The sequence below is a fragment of the Galeopterus variegatus genome, unplaced genomic scaffold (assembly GCF_000696425.1).
Source record: "Galeopterus variegatus unplaced genomic scaffold, G_variegatus-3.0.2 Scaffold337, whole genome shotgun sequence".
Taxonomy (NCBI): Eukaryota; Metazoa; Chordata; class Mammalia; order Dermoptera; family Cynocephalidae; genus Galeopterus; species Galeopterus variegatus.
Window position 1 is genome coordinate 678,369 of NW_007726448.1, and position 18,478 is coordinate 696,846.

Consider the following 18,478-nt stretch of genomic DNA (forward strand, 5'->3'; position numbering starts at 1 on the left):
GTTTTTATTGTAACCAAAAAAACAGACCAGGCTGCTAGTTTTGTAACTAATATTAAAGCCACCAAAACACACAAATGTATTCAGATTTATTAAGTGGTTGAAAGATAGTGATCCAATCTGCTTCTACTTAAAGAACATGAGGGTAGAAGGATTAGTGCGTAGGAATCTGTGTCGGGAATCAGAGTAGGGAATTAGTGTTCATGGACTGGAAACAACCTTGAATATGAAGTTTCAAAGTACTCATTTAATGATCTTGAGATGAAAGAACTTTGTTTTGATATGAAAGCTCTCATAGTACATTGGCTTCAGAACTCAGATGTTCTCTTTCTTTTTTTTTTTTTTTAAGATGGTCCATATACCGAGGAGGAATATGTGTACGTATTTCTATCTAAGAGGATAAAATGGTTCTGTTCAAGAAAAAGCTGGGATTTTTTTTCCCACTCCCCCCACAACATGTAGGTAGATACACTGATACGCTGACAATTACAAAACCAAACTTTAAAACCCCATTGCCACATTTTGACAGGTTAGTAATTTTGTTCATAGGGTTCCTCTTTAAGATATTTGCTTAAAATAGCACTAAAAAGAGATTTCTTTTACATTAGTTCCCCCTTATCCAAGGGGGATACTTTCCAAGACTCCCAGTGGATGCCTGAAACTGCAGATAGTTCCAAACCTTATACTTGTTTATGCTGTTTTTCCCCATACATACATATCTATGAAAAAGTTTAAATTAGGCACAATAAGAAATCAACAATAACTGATAATAAAATAGAACAATTATAACAATATGCCAGCATCACTACTCTTGTGCTTTGGGGCCATTATTAAGTAAAATAAGGGTTACATCAACACAAGCACAGAGATACTGCAACAGTTGCTCTGATAACCAAGAAGGCTACTGAGTGAATGTCTACAGGAGTGTCTACAGCATGGATGCGCTGGACAAAGGGATGACTCATGTCCCCAGTGGGATGGAATGGGGCTGTGCGAGATTTCATCAAGCTACTCAGGACGGTGCACAATTGCATACTTATAAATTGTTTATTTCTGGAATTTTCCATTTAATATTTTTGGACTGCCCATGGAGGGAGGGGACTACTGTACCTTTGGATATCTGAATCATTACTGACAACAAGCAGAAATTCTATGCTCATGCATTGGTCAGAGAAGTGGGAAAAAGGTGTAGTTAGAATATAAGCTGTTTTAATGACAAAATAATATTAATATAATGAAATGTTTTGAAAGTTTAAATTAAAAATTTTTCCTTTTAAAAATATATTTTGTGACCCACCCACAACCAAGTAAAGAGCACACAAAAAACACCATTTTTATGTGGGTAGCCCACCACAGCCACCACAGTTGCTGCGGCTGCTGCAAAAGCGGCTAGTCTCTAGCAGCAGTCACAGCCACCATGCAGATGGCACGCCAGACTCTCAACTGCATTGACACAAGGAGAGGCACCAGAAGAGGTCCTCTTTCTCTGCAAAGCACACTCCAAAGTAGTAGAAGAAGCATCTAATTTCTGATCATAGGGGAGGACTTGATCACACCAGTTTCAGTACTAGACAGGTAAGAGGTCCTCTTTCTCTGCAAAGCACACTCCAAAGTAGTAGAAGAAGCATCTAATTTCTGATCATAGGGGAGGACTTGATCACACCAGTTTCAGTACTAGACAGGTCATCTAGGCAACAGACCAACAGAAGAACAGTTAATCTATCAGATGGAGAGAACAAATCTATGGTTATTTGGGGGGAGGAGGAGAAAGGGGAGGAATTGGATAAGGAACATAAAGAATAAGTATGATTTGTAACAATGAATATGCTAATAAAAAATAAAATTAAAAATAATAAAAAAAATATATATATATATTTTGTAGTTTCATTGCCCTATCATAATATTGCTGCTGTTTTCAATGAAGATTTTTTAAATGTGTATGTAGTTAATGCATTATTTATGTGATTAATACTACCAGACTCTCAGATGTTTACAAATGTGTTTTGGAACTGCTTCAACCTTTGTAATAGAAATGATGTAGACAGGTACATACTAAATTATACAACTTATTTGAACAGTATTAAATGAATCAATAGCAGCTATATTATACCACATTTTCTTTCATTACTAAATGACTAAATCATAGTCACATCTAATCTTTCAACAGTTATAAATGTTCTGTATAGACATTTTGAAGTCAGAGATTTATTATTAAATTTTATTTTTTTCAGTGCCCTATTCCTAACTTCCAGCTTACAAAGCCAGTTTTTCACTTAACATATTCTTGGGAGAAGGAGAAGGGAGGGAGGTTTCTAGGCATAATTTGGGCATCAGGTTTCTGAATATTTAAAAATAAAGATGAAATGTGTTCATGAAATGTGCAAATGGAGTGTAGAAACAATGATGTCTCAAAGCCAGGAATTTTAGAAATTCTGATTTCATGTTCAATCTACATTTATTCATTTGTTTAAGAAGTATTTACCAAATGCCTGTCATGTTCAGGTACTATCTTTATAAGGAAAACACACTTTATTGGTTGGTGTATGTATCTGTGTGTGTGTGTGTGTGTGTTTGCGCGTGCGCGCGCGCCCGCACGCATGCACAAAACCACTACAGATTTCTCTGTGGACTTAAAAAATTCCAATGCTTGGGCCGGCCCGGTGGTGCACTGCTACAGTGCGCCGCTTGGGAGCGTGGTGGCGCTCCCGCCGAGGGTTCGGATCCCACATACAGAGCGGCCGCTCACTGGCTGAGCGAGGTGCGGGCGCAGCGCCGAGGGTTGTGATCCCGTTGCCGGTCCCGGTCCGGTACCGGCACAACACTGAGGGTTGCGATCCGTTGCCAGTCACGAAAAAAGACAAGGGGGAAAAAAAAATTCCAATGCTTGATTTTTAAGTGTTAACTCCAATGATTGGTTTCATTTATTCAATAATTATTAAACATATTGATTCAATACATAAATTATTATGTATTTTCCTTTAAAAAGGAAAGGGAATTTCTTTCCATTTTGTAGTTCTGAGGATGCTCATAACTTGTTTGCTGTGCTTTTTGCAGTGTCCATTTATGGAATTTGGTTTTATGATAAGGAAGAATGCCAAAGAATTGCAGAGCTTATGAAGAAGTAAGTGCTGGAGGCCAACTATGTTTCAGGACCTGGTGTTTTTGTTTGTATTTGTAAGTGTGTATAACTACACTGTCATCTTAACGGGGTATATCTTTCTTCAGCAATTCTTTTTATAGTGGTCAGGAAAACATTTAATATTACTTAATAAGCGAAAAATAGACATAAGAAACAACTTGCTACATTTTCACTAGGTAAGATTTATCATCTAGAATGACTCAACTCATTTTTTTCTGCTTGTGTGAAATATATATGAGTTGTTCCAGATGGCAATTTTCCTTAATATTTTCTCATTTGTAAATTGGCAGTTTTTTGCTTTGAAAACTTATCAACATGGCTGTCAGTAAAAAGAACATTCGGAGCTAAAAGGAAGCTAAAAGGCTGTTCCAGATTCTCTAAAATCTTTCATTCCTTCCTTCTGCAAACACTTTTAACTGTACGAGTATATCCATGTTTGTGGGAGCTCAGAATTTCCTCCCATGTCTCAAATACTGAGTACTTATGATAGTCTTTATTTTCAATCTCTTTGGAAATTTCTGAATTAATATTAGTTTAGTGATCAGTAGACAGCCTCTCTCTCTTTTTGTCACTAATCTCTTTCTTTTAATCTCATGATATCTTGTGATTTGTCCCATTCTGCATTTTGGGAAACTTCAGAATTACTGTGTGGATTCACCGCTCTTGGCTTCCTTGATCGCACTGAAAGGAGGGCCCAGGTGTGCGTGTCCTCTTCTCTGTGATTGGGCAACTCTTTGATTGGTTCTTGAGCCCCAGGGCTGCTCGCTGTGAGGCAGTTATTTCTCTGCTATTTATGGGGATGGGTGAGAACCTCAGAATGAAATGCGTTTCCTACACATTCTGTGTCTCAGCCTCGGGCTGGACTCAGCCAAGCACATAGGACAGCTGCTGTCCACATGGATGTGACACTGCAGCTCTGTCTGCAAAAGAACCAATTTCCACTTTTAAATCCTGGGACAATTAAATGACTAACACTGACTCCAAGGAAATGAAAAATGGGGAGCACTTTTTTGTAAATAAGATTGATTTCTGAAAATCTAGCTTGTGATAGCTAATTTTAGGTAACTTAGCTCAAATTGCAGGTGGTGATTAAGTGTGTTCAAACTGGTATTTACCATCATAAAAATTAGTTCCTAGAACATTCATGTCATTGTAAATTGTGCAATGGATAATAATAGCAGGATTTCATATAGATGAAAAAATACTCTAGCTCAGCCAAGAGGCTGTGTTAAAATTGTCAGCATTCTGCAGTAAATTACTTAACAGCTTGGGCAGAAAATTGATTATTTACTAGCCATAAGCAGCTGATTTGTGTGAATTCAGACCCTTCCCCAGTTAGAATGAAATCTCTCGGTACATTCTCAGATATTTTTACCATAAACTTCATGGCAACAATAAAATAATTTGAGCTGAAAGTCAAAGCACACAAATGGAAAAAGTATTTTTCTTCACAGTACCTAGCAGCAAATAGGCACAATCTGGTCTCCCCTGTGGATTGTTTTCAGGGCAACAAAAGTCACTCCTCATTGCTCTAAGTGGTTTTTCAAATGTCCGCTCTTCTCAGAATCTTCACTGTGTTTTTAAGCTGCCAGATGACTACAGGATTTGAGTTGCTGGAATCAACCTTGCTTTGACTTCAAGGCACTTTGGAATGAAGGGGGAGCTCTATTTGCATGCAGCTTCCTCAGTGCTTGAGATCTCTAAATTGGGTTTCCTCAGCAGCTGATGAGAGTGTCCTTTCAAATGCTCTAAAGGAGGAGTTGGCAAATGTTCTTCTGAAAGAGACCAGAAAGTGTTTTAGGCTTTGCAGGCCATCTCTGCTGCAACTACTTGACTCTGGCCTTGCAGTGTGAAGGCGGCCATTAACAATACATACACAAGTGTGAATGGCTGTTTGTAACTTTATTTACAAAAACAGGTGGTGGGCTGGATTTGCCTGCAGGTTATGGCTTGCTGAGCCCTACTCTAAATTCATGTATTTAGTCAGTGAATTCAGGACCTCAACTCTCATTTTTCTTTAAATTCCTAAGCAGTCTTATTTCTAATATGGTTGTAACTGGATGAAAACAACTCAGTGAGAATTGGGATGGTTTAAGATAACCATTTGTGTTGAATTGGTTTTTCTTTTCTGGATTTTCCCTCTATTTTTCTAGCCTAACTCAATATGAACAGTTGAAAGCCCATCAGGGAGCTGGAGCAGGAATGTCCCCCATGATCCTCAATTCAGGAGAGGGCAAAGAAGTAGATATATTACGAATGCTCACCAAGGCCAAAGATGAATACACAAAGGTGAGTTTTGGTCCTTCCTTGTGATACATACTTAAATTCCACAGTGGGAATATTGTTGTCAAGAAAGTCTGGGTGCTGTTCCTTCCAACAGAAAAGATTGTATGAAAAATAAAATCTTTATTTGCTTTTAGTAGGTGAAAGAAGACTGTTCGCTTTTAAGTGAATTGAAAGATAGCCTGAGAAATCAATAGCATTCATATATACAAACAGTATTTAGTTAGAAGATTTACTCAAACACAAGACCCCATTTACAGTAGCAACAAGTGAATATAAAAATCTTTGTAGGGCCGGCCCGGTGGCACACTGCTACAGTGCGCCGCTTGGGAGCGCAGTGGCGCTCCCGCCGAGGGTTCGGATCCCACATGCAGACCTGCCGCTCACTGGCTGAGCGAGGTGCGGGTGCAACACCGAGGGTTGCGATCCTGTTGCCGGTCCCGGTCTGGTACGGGCGCGACACTGAGGGTTGCGATCCGTTGCCGGTCACGAAAAAAGAAAAAAGGAAAAAAAAAAATTCTTTGTAATAAAATTTACAAGAAATGGATAAAGCCTGTATGAGGACAACTTTTTAAAACTCCTGAAAGGCATAAAAATGGACTTAAACAAGTAATTGGATAAGAAGATTCAGAGCTCTCAGTTTTCCTTAAATCTACAAGTTAAGGTGATCCCTAAACAGATACCACTGGTTTCTCTCCTCCTCCCCTTCCTCTTCTCTCATCTCTTTCCCCTTCTTCTGTTTTTCCTGGAGCAAGACAAGTTGATTATAAGGGACCCATGGAGAAATATACAAGAAAGAATAGAAATATACAAGAAGAAAAGCCTGGGCAAAAAAGAGCAATATTGGCAGGGTGTTGGGGTGAGGATGGGGGGACAGATGGGGGAATGGTGGTGGAGCAAGCTGTACTTAATATTAAAACATTGAAGCCTAAACATTTAAAACAGTGTGGTGTTGATGGTACTGACACATAAATAGCCAGATAGACCAATTGGACAGATGAGGACGTCCAAAATTAGACCCAAGTGTATATGAAATTTAGGATATGGTAAAAGTGGCAATCTCAAATCAGCTATTTGAATGGATTTTTAAATAGTGTTGGAGCAACTGTTGGCCATGTGGAAAAATATAAAATTGAATCTGTACCTCGTACCATATACCAGGGTAAATTCCAAATGTATCAGAAATTTAAATGTAAAAATATAACCATTCAGGTAACAGAAGAAAATTTGTGTGGATTTCTCTGCAATCTGGGAAAAGGGAAATCTTTCTAACTGTGCCTTAAAGTCCAAAAGCAACTAATTCAACTACATAAAAATAAAAAATAAACATTTTGCAAGGTTTAAGAAAAACACCATACAAAAACTGAGAAAAAAATATTTACGCCTAAATAATAAGAAGGTTAATTTCCCTATTTTTCTAAAGAGCTCCTAAATATTCACAACTAAAAGATTAACACTATCTAGAGAAATGGACAAAAAATAAAATTAAGAAAAAAGAACACGAAAGTCCTAGAACTTGGAAACTAGTTGAAAGACGTGTATATAACTGAATATCAAATTATGACATAATTACTTAGAAAAAAATTAGAGTGACTTTAAAACCCAGGGTTTGAACTGAACACTCTTAGTGGGTTGTATTTGAAGGACAAAAAGAACTGCAGAGAAATAATAAACAATCCAGTGGTTTTATTGTTAGTAGTAATACTGGCACTGTAATTTTTCAACTGTCATGAATATAATAAATAAGAAATTATGTTAATGTGGTTAGAACAAAGACCTCAGCGTAAGAGAAAAAAACAAATTAAATAAATTAAGCTAAAACTGTATATTATTAAATTTTAAGTGGAAATATCAGAAATAGTTCATGTTTTGTTTCTTAACTATAGAAACAAAAAATAGGAAGAATTCCTAACTTTCCCTAGAAAGACGGAAAAATAAGTGATAACCCAGTATTAATATGTACATCTATCAACCAGATTCTTATTTCTAAGTATTATTTCCTCCTAAATAGGTATCAGGGCTCTTTAAAGCAATTTTTTATTCCAGTCTGGGATAGTAAAGTCAAACTAATAGGGTCATGTGAAAAGAGCACAGTAGTCAGCTTAAAGGATCACTGACCAGAGCACTGAATTCTAACTCAAAAGAAATGACTACAATGGATTGAAACAAATTGAATGTATAAACATCTATGAGTTCATGGTGATGAGAGAGAGCAAGCAAACCAGAAATATAAAACAAAACAAAAAATAATTATTGGCTATCTTTTGAAGGTACTAAGGCACCAACTCCTTCCTCTGAAAACTGGTAATTAATGAGAATGAATTAAGCATTTCTCCTGCCTGCCCTTAGTGGACCATATTTTAGAATAACCAAACATCCGTGGTCGATGAGGGTAAGTTCTTCTCTACCAAAGAATTTTAGCCAATAATGTAGAGGAAATGACAGAGCTTAAAAACAGAGCTTAAATAATTGATTCAGGCAATGAGCATCAGTAATATTAATATTATGAGAAAGGTTGATGGAAACTTGACCATGGAAGGATCAGGCTGCCACCACCTGAACCTCACTCATTAGCATCATTAACAGCTGAAGAACTAGCCACTATGGCCTCCTACTGTGTTATAACATGCAATGGACAGCACCATCTTGAAATATTCTTGTCCAAAGAGTTGATCCTGAATCTAATTAAGCCTTGAGACCTAACTTTCTAGTTTACAGAAAGTGAAAGGGGGTGGGGGCAAGGGGAGAGCAAGTAGAAAAACGATACCACCAGGATGCAGTAGGAAAAATCCTGACCTGAATGAAGTGGAACATCCAGAAAATTGACCAAGTTTCTTCAACATACCATTGACTTAATTTGACTCACTCTTGATTGTTAGACTGTGAGCTTCTTGAGTACAAACAACATCTTTTATTCATCTTTCTGTCCCTTGTTGGCTTCAAAGTACCTAACACATGGTGAGTGCTAAATGATGGCTGTTGAATGAATGAAGTAATATGAATATTTCCACAGTGTCCACAATTTCCTTTTCCTTTTCCTTTTAATTTTTTATTTTAGGGCCTGGACAGAGATGCCTTAATCCCAGCTTCAGACAGTAACAACTATTTCTGTATTAGTTTTATTTGTTTTTTAATTCTTCAAAAGTCATTAAAAGGAATCCTAACAACCTGGCAACTAATAAAATAATAAAATAATTATACTTTATTAATTGTACTATATTAGGTGTACCAAAAATTAATCTTTAAAAGATGACATTTCTGGCCTCTAGGAACTTAGACATTTCTGTGAAGACAGCATGACAGTGGTAAATAAATAATAAATACAAATATTAAACAAAAATTATTTTCTTTTCTCTCCCTCCCTCCTCTCCACACACACACACACACACACACACACACACACACACACACACACACACACTATTGTTTATATTTTTATCTTCTGTATATTATAACATTTTCACATCTTAAAACCTTTCTGGCTTGGGAGAGACTGCCACTCTCAGTACTTGCCAGTTCTTAGAGATAGCAAAGAGCTGGATGCCTTTGATATGCAAACAATCAAATCCAGAGCCAGGGCTCTGGGCCAGCATGATACAATATTCCTCTGCCTTAATCCTCCCAGGGCCAGGTACCAGACAACTAGGGAGCACTCCTATAGCTTGGAGCCCCGTAGCATAGAGCACGCTGGAATTACTCACACTAGCTGGTCCTAAACTGTTCATCATGCCCTGCCTTGCCTTTCCCTAGGAAACCCCAGTAAAGGCTCTGGCCTCAGCTTTCCCCTTGCTCTTCCCCATGAGGTTCCGCCTAGTGTGTGTGGCCTGCCTCTTGTTTCTAGACCTGCGAGTGTAACAGACTGTTTTCCTGAGCCTTTCCTGTCTCCTCTATGGCCACAGCTGACTGACCATCACATAAAAGAACATGGAACACAGACACACATACTCAGACCCCTCATACATGGTTTTGAAGATCTAATTTGGGCCATCACTCTGTACTATACCTACAGTTTGAATATTTTGCCCCTTGTTTGCCCTTCAGGATCTACATATCCTTCAAGGCCCAGTAAAAATGCCACTTTTTACATGGAGTTTTCCCAGATCTCTTCAGTCCAATTAATTACTCTTTCCACTGAACTCCCCAGTCTGTTACTGTTTAGAATTTATTTTGTTCTTCCTCATTTATTATGTTTATGTCAACTTCTCCCACTACACTATAAACTTGCTGAGGTCAACGCAATGTTCTATTCATTTTTATGCCCCAACAGATTTGTTGTTATACTGTTGACATGAACATGCAGATGTTTAATTAGTGTATAGACTGTGCTTTTCTATAAAAATCAAATACATGTTGGTATATGCATAACATATGCTCCAACTGTGAGATAAATAACAGAAGAAATTATTCCTTCTGCCATTAACAGCCAGATGATGACCTAGAAACACCTGCGTGATCTTGTTACTTTCCTGGTCTAAATCCTTCTTTGTTTGTCATTGCCCAGTGCCTGAGCCCTTGACCCCTTCGAGCCTTCTGTACATGGCCTCAGATTATCCTTCTAACCCTGCTGCCTTCTATGAATGTTTGAAACTCCTGCCAAGCGGAATAACTCGTTCCTGAAAGCGCCTTCGTGCTCTCTCTCATGCTGTCCCCTCGCCCTGCACCTGTCTCTCCAGGCCCATTTCACCTGCTCCTCTTCGTCATGCTGTTTCTGATCCACCCGGCCAGATGCATGTGCCCCCGTTAGCTTCCATGCTGTGACAACCCTCTTACCCCATGTTGTCTTCTCCCACCCAACAGATGTGTCAGAAATGTGGGGATCGTGAGCCAAGTGGTTCTGAGGTACAAGAAAGGGGGAGATGGGAAGAGCAAGAGAGAAAGAACGCAGAATTTTTTCTCAGAATTCTTGTTGTGGGGAAGTGAGTCCCTTTTAATGGAGGTGTTCAAGGAGAGATTGAACCGTCGCATTTGGGGATGTTTTAAAAGAATTTCACTTCTCTGGATAAGTATTAAACTAAAAGACCTCTGAGATCCTTTTCAACTCTAGAATTCTTTCTTTTTGCAGTTTTATTTTTTAAATTTTCAATTGAAAAAAATTGTATATATTTTGATGTACAAGATGATGTTTTGATACATGTATACATTGTGAATTGGCTAAATCAAGCTAATTAACATGTGCATTACCTCACATTTTTTGTGTGGCGAAAACACTTAAAAACTACTCTTAGCAACTTTCAAGTATATAATGTATTGTCATTAACTATAGTCACCATGATGTATAATAGATCTCTTGAACTTATTTCTCCTGTCTAACTGAACTTCTGTGTCCTTTGGCCAGCATCTCCCCAGTACCCTTATCCCCCCAGCCCCTGGCAACCACCACCTTTCTACTTTCTGCTTCTATGAGTTCGACTTTTATAGATTCCACATATAAGTGAGATCATGTGGTATTTGTCTTTCTGTGCCTGGCTTATTTCACTTAACATAATGTCCCCCAGATTCATCCATGTTGTCACAAATGTCAGAATTTCCTTCTTTTTTTAAGCCGTATGTTATATACCATCCATTTGTTGATGGGCACTTAGATTAATTCCATATCTTGGCTATTGTGAATAGTGCTGCAGTGAACATGGGAATGCAGACATCTCTTTGACATACTGATTTCATTTCCTTTGGATATATACCCAGAAGTGGGATTGCTGGATCATATGGTAGTTGTGTTTTTAATACCGTTTTCCATAATGGCTGTACTAATTTACATTCCCAACAACAGCGTACAACGTTTCCCTTTTCTTTACATCATTGCCAACTCTTGTCTTTTTCTTTTTTTTTTTAAGGTTAGAAAACATAGGCCAGAATTTTATTTTTTTATTTTTTGTCTTTTGTCTTTTTCCGTGTCCGGCAACGGATCGCGTTGCCCCCGTACCGGACCGGGGACCGGCAACGGGATTGCAACCCTCGGTGTTGCTCCCGCACCTCGCTCAGCCAGTGAGCGGGAAACGGTCTGTATGTGGGATCCGAACCCTCGGGCGGGAGCGCCGCCGCACTTCCCAAGCGGCGCACTTATCCAGTGTGCCACCGGGCCGGCCCCTTATTTTTTAAATTTTTTTAATTAATTTATTTTTAAAATTTTAATTCATCAATATACAGTGTAGTTGATTTTCGTGTCCCTTTTTATTTGAAACCATTGCTTATCAATTAGCCTGTTGTCAGGTTTTAAATGTACCTCGACACCCAGATTAATGTGTCCCAATTAGCTGGTCTGGTCCCATGTCAGGGGAAGGTGATGAACAGATGGAAATGTCTTTTGTATTTTTGATAATAGATATTCTAATAGGTGTGAGGTAACATCTCATTATGGTATTAATTTGCATTTCCCTGATGATTAGTGATGTTGAGCATTTTTTTATGTACCTGTCGACCATTTGTACATGTCTCCTTTTTTTTTTTTTTTTTTTCCTTTTTGTCTTTTTCCGTGTCCGGCAACGGATCGCAACCCTCAGTGTCGCCCCCGTACCGGACCGGGACCAGCAACGGGATCGCAACCCTCGGTGTTGCTCCCGCGCCTCGCTCAGCCAGTGAGCGGGAACCAGTCTGTATGTGGGATCCGAACCCTCGGCGGGAGCGCCGCCGTGCTTCCCAAGCGGCGCACTATAGCAGTGCGCCACCGGGCCGGCCCCTGTACATGTCTCCTTTTGAAAAATGTCTGTTCAGGTTCTTTGCCCATTTTTTAATTGGGTTATTTGTTTTATTATTGAATTGTTTGAGTTCCTTATGTTTTTTGGATATTAACCGCTTATTAGATGTATGGTTTGCAAATATTTTCTCCCCCTCCATAGGTTGTCTCTTCACTCTGTTAATTGTTTCTTTTGCTGTGCAGAAGCTTTTAGGTTTTGTTTGTTTGTTTGTTTGTTTGTTTGTTTCCCTTTTTGTCTTTTTTTGTGACTGGCAACGGATCGCAACCCCCAGTGTCGCGCCCATACCAGACTGGGACCGGCAACAGGATCGCAACCCTCGGTGTTGCGCCCGCACCTCGCTCAGCCAGTGAGCGGGAACCAGTCTGTATGTGGGATCCGAACCCTCGGCGGGAGCGCCGCCGCGCTCCCAAGCGGCGCACTGTAGCAGTGCACCACCGGGCCGGCCCAGAAGCTTTTAGTTTTATGTAATCTTATTTGTCTGTTTTTGCTTTTATTGCCTGTCCTTTGGGGTCATATCCAAAAAATTACTGCCCAGACCAATGTCATGGAGCTTTCCCCTTATGTATTCTTTTAGTAGATTTATAGTTGCAGGTCTTATGTTTAAGTCTCTTTAGAATTCTTAAATTTATGAGAATCCCAAGAAATAAAAGGAGGAAAAGTTTTGAGCTACAGGTGTATGATATCGGCAAAGTGAAGACTAGTGACACTAAATACATCTTTTTATAGGAAGTTAACAAAATAATTTGAAAACATTATTTTTGCCAATATTTTATGTTTTCCTCCCCTGAGAAAAAAACTTTCTATGAATTTGCTTTAAGTAGCAATGATGCTAAACTGCACTTCATCTCGTTTTACCTCCCTATTCGATTTTTAGTTAAGATGCAAATGACAACAGAATACAAAAGCTCACTAAGAAAAAGAACAGGGGCAAGAAATGATCTATAGACTACGTAGGTTCTGGGTATTCACAAGTGGGCTGTTTTGTGTTTTGTGGTTTAAAACAAGGATTAATAGTTGTTTTCTAGATATAGCCGTGACTTATTTATGAAATTAAAGAAATTATTAAATGTCTTTTGCTGCTTAATGACAAAATTCAAAAAAGTATAGAAAAGAAAAATAAACCACCTATAATCCTACAACCCAAAGATACCTACTTTTAATACTTATAGTGTATCTTCTTTCATGTTTCTCTTGGCATAGATAAATATGTTTGTGTATGTGTGTATTCGTGTGTGATAAAATGGGATTATGTGACATAGTTTTTGAGGTTTTAAAGAAATGCCTCAGGTTCTCTATGAAGAATCCATTATACACTTTTTCAAAAACTGGGTTTTTTCCCAAGTACTTTAAAGTTATTTGGGCTGGGAGAGGCATAGAAAATTAAACAACCGGAAAATGAGCTTCAAACTATTGAGGTGGATGATGCTTAATTCCAAGCAGTTTGATAACAAGGGAGCAATTTCTACACAAAAGCAAGGCTTCATAGATAGGTAGTCAGTTGTAGTGACATAGAAAACAGCTTTTCTAACTAGAAGAAACTATCTGGGGGGTTATGTATATCAAGAGACAAAGCAGCCTTTTGGCCTGTATGGATGTGGGCATAGGAAAGGTGGGAAAAATCTGTTTTTCTTTACTTGAAATTCAGTGTCCCTGAATGTGGAAAATGAAGAAGTACAGAAAGGGTCATTTAGAGAAAACAAGCATCCACTTTCTTTTAACTAGCAAGCAGAAGTTGAAGGCTTCTCATGCTGAAATTTTGTAAGAGACTATATCTTAGGCTGTATTCTTGTCTTATCTTGGTTATCCATGTCTTGGGAAAGCCAGGCCAGTTGGTCCATGCAGCCATACTGTTAACCACTATCATTTAACTAATAATTGTAAATAACATTTTATAACCCATAAAGTGATTTTACATCCCACTTAATACCAGTGTCGAATATTCAAATTATTGACAGAATGCTTGGGCGAAAATAGTTTTTTTATATGGTTAACCTTACAAATCTAAGTGTACACAGTGATAATAGACCCCATACTCCTATATCTTTGAATTAGAAAATACACCCCAATAACTGTAAAACACATTGGGAACCTTGGGTGTCTGAGGGGCAAGACTGTTTATAGCTCATTCCATGTTAGGTACAGTGAGAAATATTTTCTAGCCGGTGGCCTTGACTGTACAGTTGAAACTAACAATGCTATAGAGAGTCTATAGCACAGAAGGTAGCATTTTTATGTTGTTTCATTGGTGTTTTAACAGAATTGACACCAACATCATTGCTGTGCTCTCTTTGTTATGAATTGTGCTATTTTAGCAGTTGCATGGTTTGTTAGACTAATGTATGATAATGAGTCAGTATTTGAAATGATGAGGCTTGTCTCTTGTCTCTTTCTCTATGAAATTCTAATTTGTAGTGAGTGGCTCAGAACTCTCAGATATGAATTATTCTGTTTATGCAAGAAATCATTTATTAAATAAAGATGATGTTAGTAATTTTTAAATCAGTGGTTTCAGTCAGCTTTACTTTTTGGTTTGTAGACCAAAAAGGTTCGGTTCTTTGATGAAATATACTCAGCAACTCTCCAATTTTAACTCAACTGCTAATGGAGGAAAAAGCCCTACTATAGTTCAGGCATGTTATTTAAGGAATAGTTTCTATAATTGTTTATTATTGAAAAGCATTAGACTACACATTTATAAACTATTGCTTCTTAAGCATATATATAGCCTTTTGGTTATCGAAGTATCTAAGAGCCTCTAGGTCCTGCAGGCCTTTAGGTCCTGCCGATGTTGTTGGTATTATTTTAGGGCCCTGAATTGTGCAACTAAGATAAATTAAATTTGAATTTGATTCACACTCAAATATAGCTCATATCAGAGAAATTTAAGAAATTTTCTTTTGTGCATGAAAATATATATTTTAAAAAATAGTCACCTACCAATTAGATAAGAAGCAAGAAGGTATGTTCTTTTAAAAAGACTAAAGTTTCTTTTACACCAAAAATGAGGGGGTTTTTTTCTTTTCTATTTCAGTGTAAAACCTGTTCTGAGCCAAAACAGATAACCAGTTCATCTGCCATCTATGACAACCCCAATCTCATCAAACCAATTCCAGTGAAACCCAGTGAAAACCAGCAACGGCGCACACCTCAGCCCAGTCAGGTACACATAGTCCTCTGCTTTTCACATCGGGCATCTCTAGAGAGAACTTCCTAAAGAACTTTCACCCAGGGTATAGTCAAAGGAGGACCTGGTACTGTTGAAGAATGACTTAAGGTAATTCCAAGAAAGAGAGATTTCAAATTAGAGGTTTTTTCATTAATTTATTTTTCCTAGAAGGGGGTTAAAATTTTTACTTCTGCCATTTGCCACATTCTGTGCTCATCTCTTGTGGAGTTGAATTCCTTAGAAGATAATGTATTTTTAAAAAACAACAGACAACTACTAACACTGTCAGAGGTGACAGGAACATTACCCCTTGGGTCCATATTCTTCTGGGGTAAGTGATTTCCCAAGGCCACTGAGAAAACAACAACCAAGGCAACAAAATTGAGTTCAAGGATTCCGTTAAACCACCTCCTTTATACCACGCACAGCATGCGAGGCACTGTGGGTGTAGAACGGGATACCTGTTCCCAGAGAGCTCAGAATCTAAAGGAGTGGTATAAAATTCCTCCTTAGATCCAATGACTTGTCATTGTGTTTACATCTAAAATACAAATATTATAGCAGCTTTTGTATCAGTATATATATATATATATATATATATATTTCAGAATAGCACAGCAATAACAAAACTTGCTAATCTGCGGGTCCCATTATTGATTGTAAATATAATGTGGCTATGTCATTTTATCATGGTTATTCCCAATTAAAAAGTCTTTTAAGGAATTAGTTTACATCAATTTTGAAAATGAACATAGAGCCAAAGAACATTAAGGCTAACTTTGTGTATTGAATTGTTTTTGAAAGAGTCTTCTCTAATTTCTTTTGGCTCGCTTTTTATTGTTTGCTTTCAATGGAAATTTTTTATTATATTTTAATAGAGAAATCAGAATATGTTGGTTTTATTTTTTTTTTAATTTTTTAATTTTTTAATTTTTTTTCCTTTTTGTCTTTTTTACTGACCGGTAACGGGATCGCAACCCTCAGTGTCGTGCCCGCACCGGGGACCGGCAACGGGATCGCAACCCTCGGTGTTGCACCCGCACCGCGCTCAGCCAGTGAGCGGGAACCAGTCTCCACATGGGATCCGAACCCTCGGCGGGAGCGCCACCACACTCCCAAGTGGCGCACTCTCCAGTGCGCCACCGGGCCAGCCCAGAATATGTTGGTTGTAGAATGAGGCTCATGTTTTAGTGCCACAATTCAGAAAGCAGCAGAAAAAGGTAGAGGTGATATAGAGCAGGAAAGAAGTAGCCTTATAACTGGTGGCGCCAAGGTAGGTTTTTTATGTATCTGATGATTTTTTAAAAAGCTACTAGTATATAGTTGAAAGGATCAAGTTAGATTAAGTGACTTATGTTTCTTTCCAGCCCTAGATTTCTATAATTCTGTGAAAAGCTACCAGGAATTCTGAAATTCTCATATTCCTGTGTGTTCTCAGTGTCGTCTTGTATTCTGTGGGGTTAGATGGATTAACTGTTTTTTTTTTTTGTTTTTTTTGTTTTTTCCTTTTTTTCTTTTTTTGTGACCGGCAACGGATCGCAACCCTCAGTGTCACGCCCGGACCGGACCGGGACCGGGACCGGCAACGGGATCGCAACCCTCGGTGTTGCTCCCGCACCTCGCTCAGCCAGTGAGCGGCTGGTCTGTATGTGGGATCCGAACCCTCGGCGGGAGCGCTGCCGCACTTCCCAAGCGGCGCACTGTAGCAGTGCGCCACCGGGCCGGCCCCTGATGGATTAACTGTTGAAGGGATTATTTACCATTTAGTGTATATAATTTTGTACCATAGTGATCCCCAATCTGTGAAACCCAGGTCCTGCAAGGATCATATACCTCTTTTGTCAATCAACAGATACTAAAATATAGCAACTCTCTTGGGGATGGTAGGGGAGAATGCTATGAAAATTTCTGACATTAAATAGGAGGTCTTGAATTTTAAAAGTTCATTATAGTTAAGCTTTTTTTTGTCTTAATTGATCCCTTGTAAATAGAAGAAATAATCAGTTAGGTAAGTTATGTTTCATAGCCCCCTGTATAACCAAATTGTATGTGGACCCATTTTCAGATATCTTTTATTTTTTCCAGGTCTTAGACCCTGAACCCCAACACTTATCCTTGACAGCTCTGTTTGGGAAGCAGGGCAAAGCTACATGTCAGGAAACTGTGGAGCCTCCACAGACCCTCCACCACCAGCAGCAGCCAGAGAAGCTTCCGATTAGGCATGGGGTTGTTCGCTCTCTGTCCTATGAGGAACCCAGAAAACAGTCGCCGCCCCTGGAGAAGCAGCTCTGTCCAGCCATCCAGAAACTCATGGTCAGGAATGCAGACCTCCACCCAGTGTCAGAGCTGCCTGAACACCGGCCCTGTGAAAACGGCAATACCCATTCTTCTGGGGAAGTTTTTACTAGACCTGTCCAGCCAGGGTCTCCTCATATGATTGGGACTTCTCATGGTGTACGAAGTGCTTCCAAAGCCCAGAACCTGTTAGAGAAGCTTCAGAGCACCCCAGGGGCAGTGAACAAGTATGACCCTAGTGCACGAGCATCTGCCAGCTCAGCTGCCCCAAACTGCAGCAGAACTCTCCGTGCTGCCACCCTGGTGGCTCCAGTAAAGGGTTTGGCTCAGCCACAACTGGTATATTTCAATGGCTCCCTTCCGCCTCAGGCATTAGGACATCAGGCTCATGGAAAAGAACAGTCTACACTCACAAGACAAATGCTCCCCCTCTCTGGCAATCAGACTAGCAGTTCTGGAGTGATCTCCCCTCAGGAGCTACTTAAAAAGCTTCAGACTGTGCAGCAGGAGCAGCAGCTGCATGCATCCAACCGACCAGCCTTGGCAGCAAAGTTCCCTGTGGGAACTCAGAGCTGTAGAACAGGGAAACCCTTGGAATCCTGGATCAACAAGACATCCGGCCCAGAAAAGCCGACTCCTCTTTTTCAGGTTAGTATCTACCAGGGGCAAAAAAAAAGAAAAGCAAGAAAGGTATTAGTATAATTCTGTGAAATTTAGAATCCGCTTCTGTGCTCTAGGGACTATGTATGATGCACATTTCTGTTTGGAATGGGGAGCCAGAGTCATACCTGTGCCTCTTATCACCTTAACTTCCTGCCCAGAAGGACAGTCTCCCCTTTGCTTAGCAGTCTGGGAGCTTCCCCCCATGCAGAGATAGTTTATTTCTAGAGTTAAATTTACATA

General features: G+C 39.2%; 1 protein-coding gene across 7 annotated transcripts in view; it reads left to right on the forward strand.

Annotated features, from left to right (window-relative positions):
* DCP1B (decapping mRNA 1B) overlaps nt 1-18,478 on the forward strand; it is a 54,912-nt gene that overhangs the window by 29,712 nt on the left and 6,722 nt on the right. For 4 of the 7 annotated variants that reach the window (XR_550145.1, XR_550146.1, XM_008567713.1 and 1 more), the window contains 4 exons: nt 3,052-3,118; nt 5,290-5,425; nt 15,146-15,274; nt 17,366-18,223. Coding sequence is in view for 5 of the 7 variants with exons in the window: in XM_008567713.1 (XP_008565935.1) it covers nt 3,052-3,118; nt 5,290-5,425; nt 15,146-15,274; nt 17,366-18,223 (1,190 nt within the window). In the remaining 2 variants the exon portion in view is untranslated. Of the gene's footprint in view, nt 1-3,051; nt 3,172-5,289; nt 5,426-15,145; nt 15,275-17,365; nt 18,224-18,478 lie in introns of all 7 variants that reach the window. The other 3 variants (XM_008567717.1, XM_008567716.1, XM_008567714.1) reach the window with 2 other exon arrangements.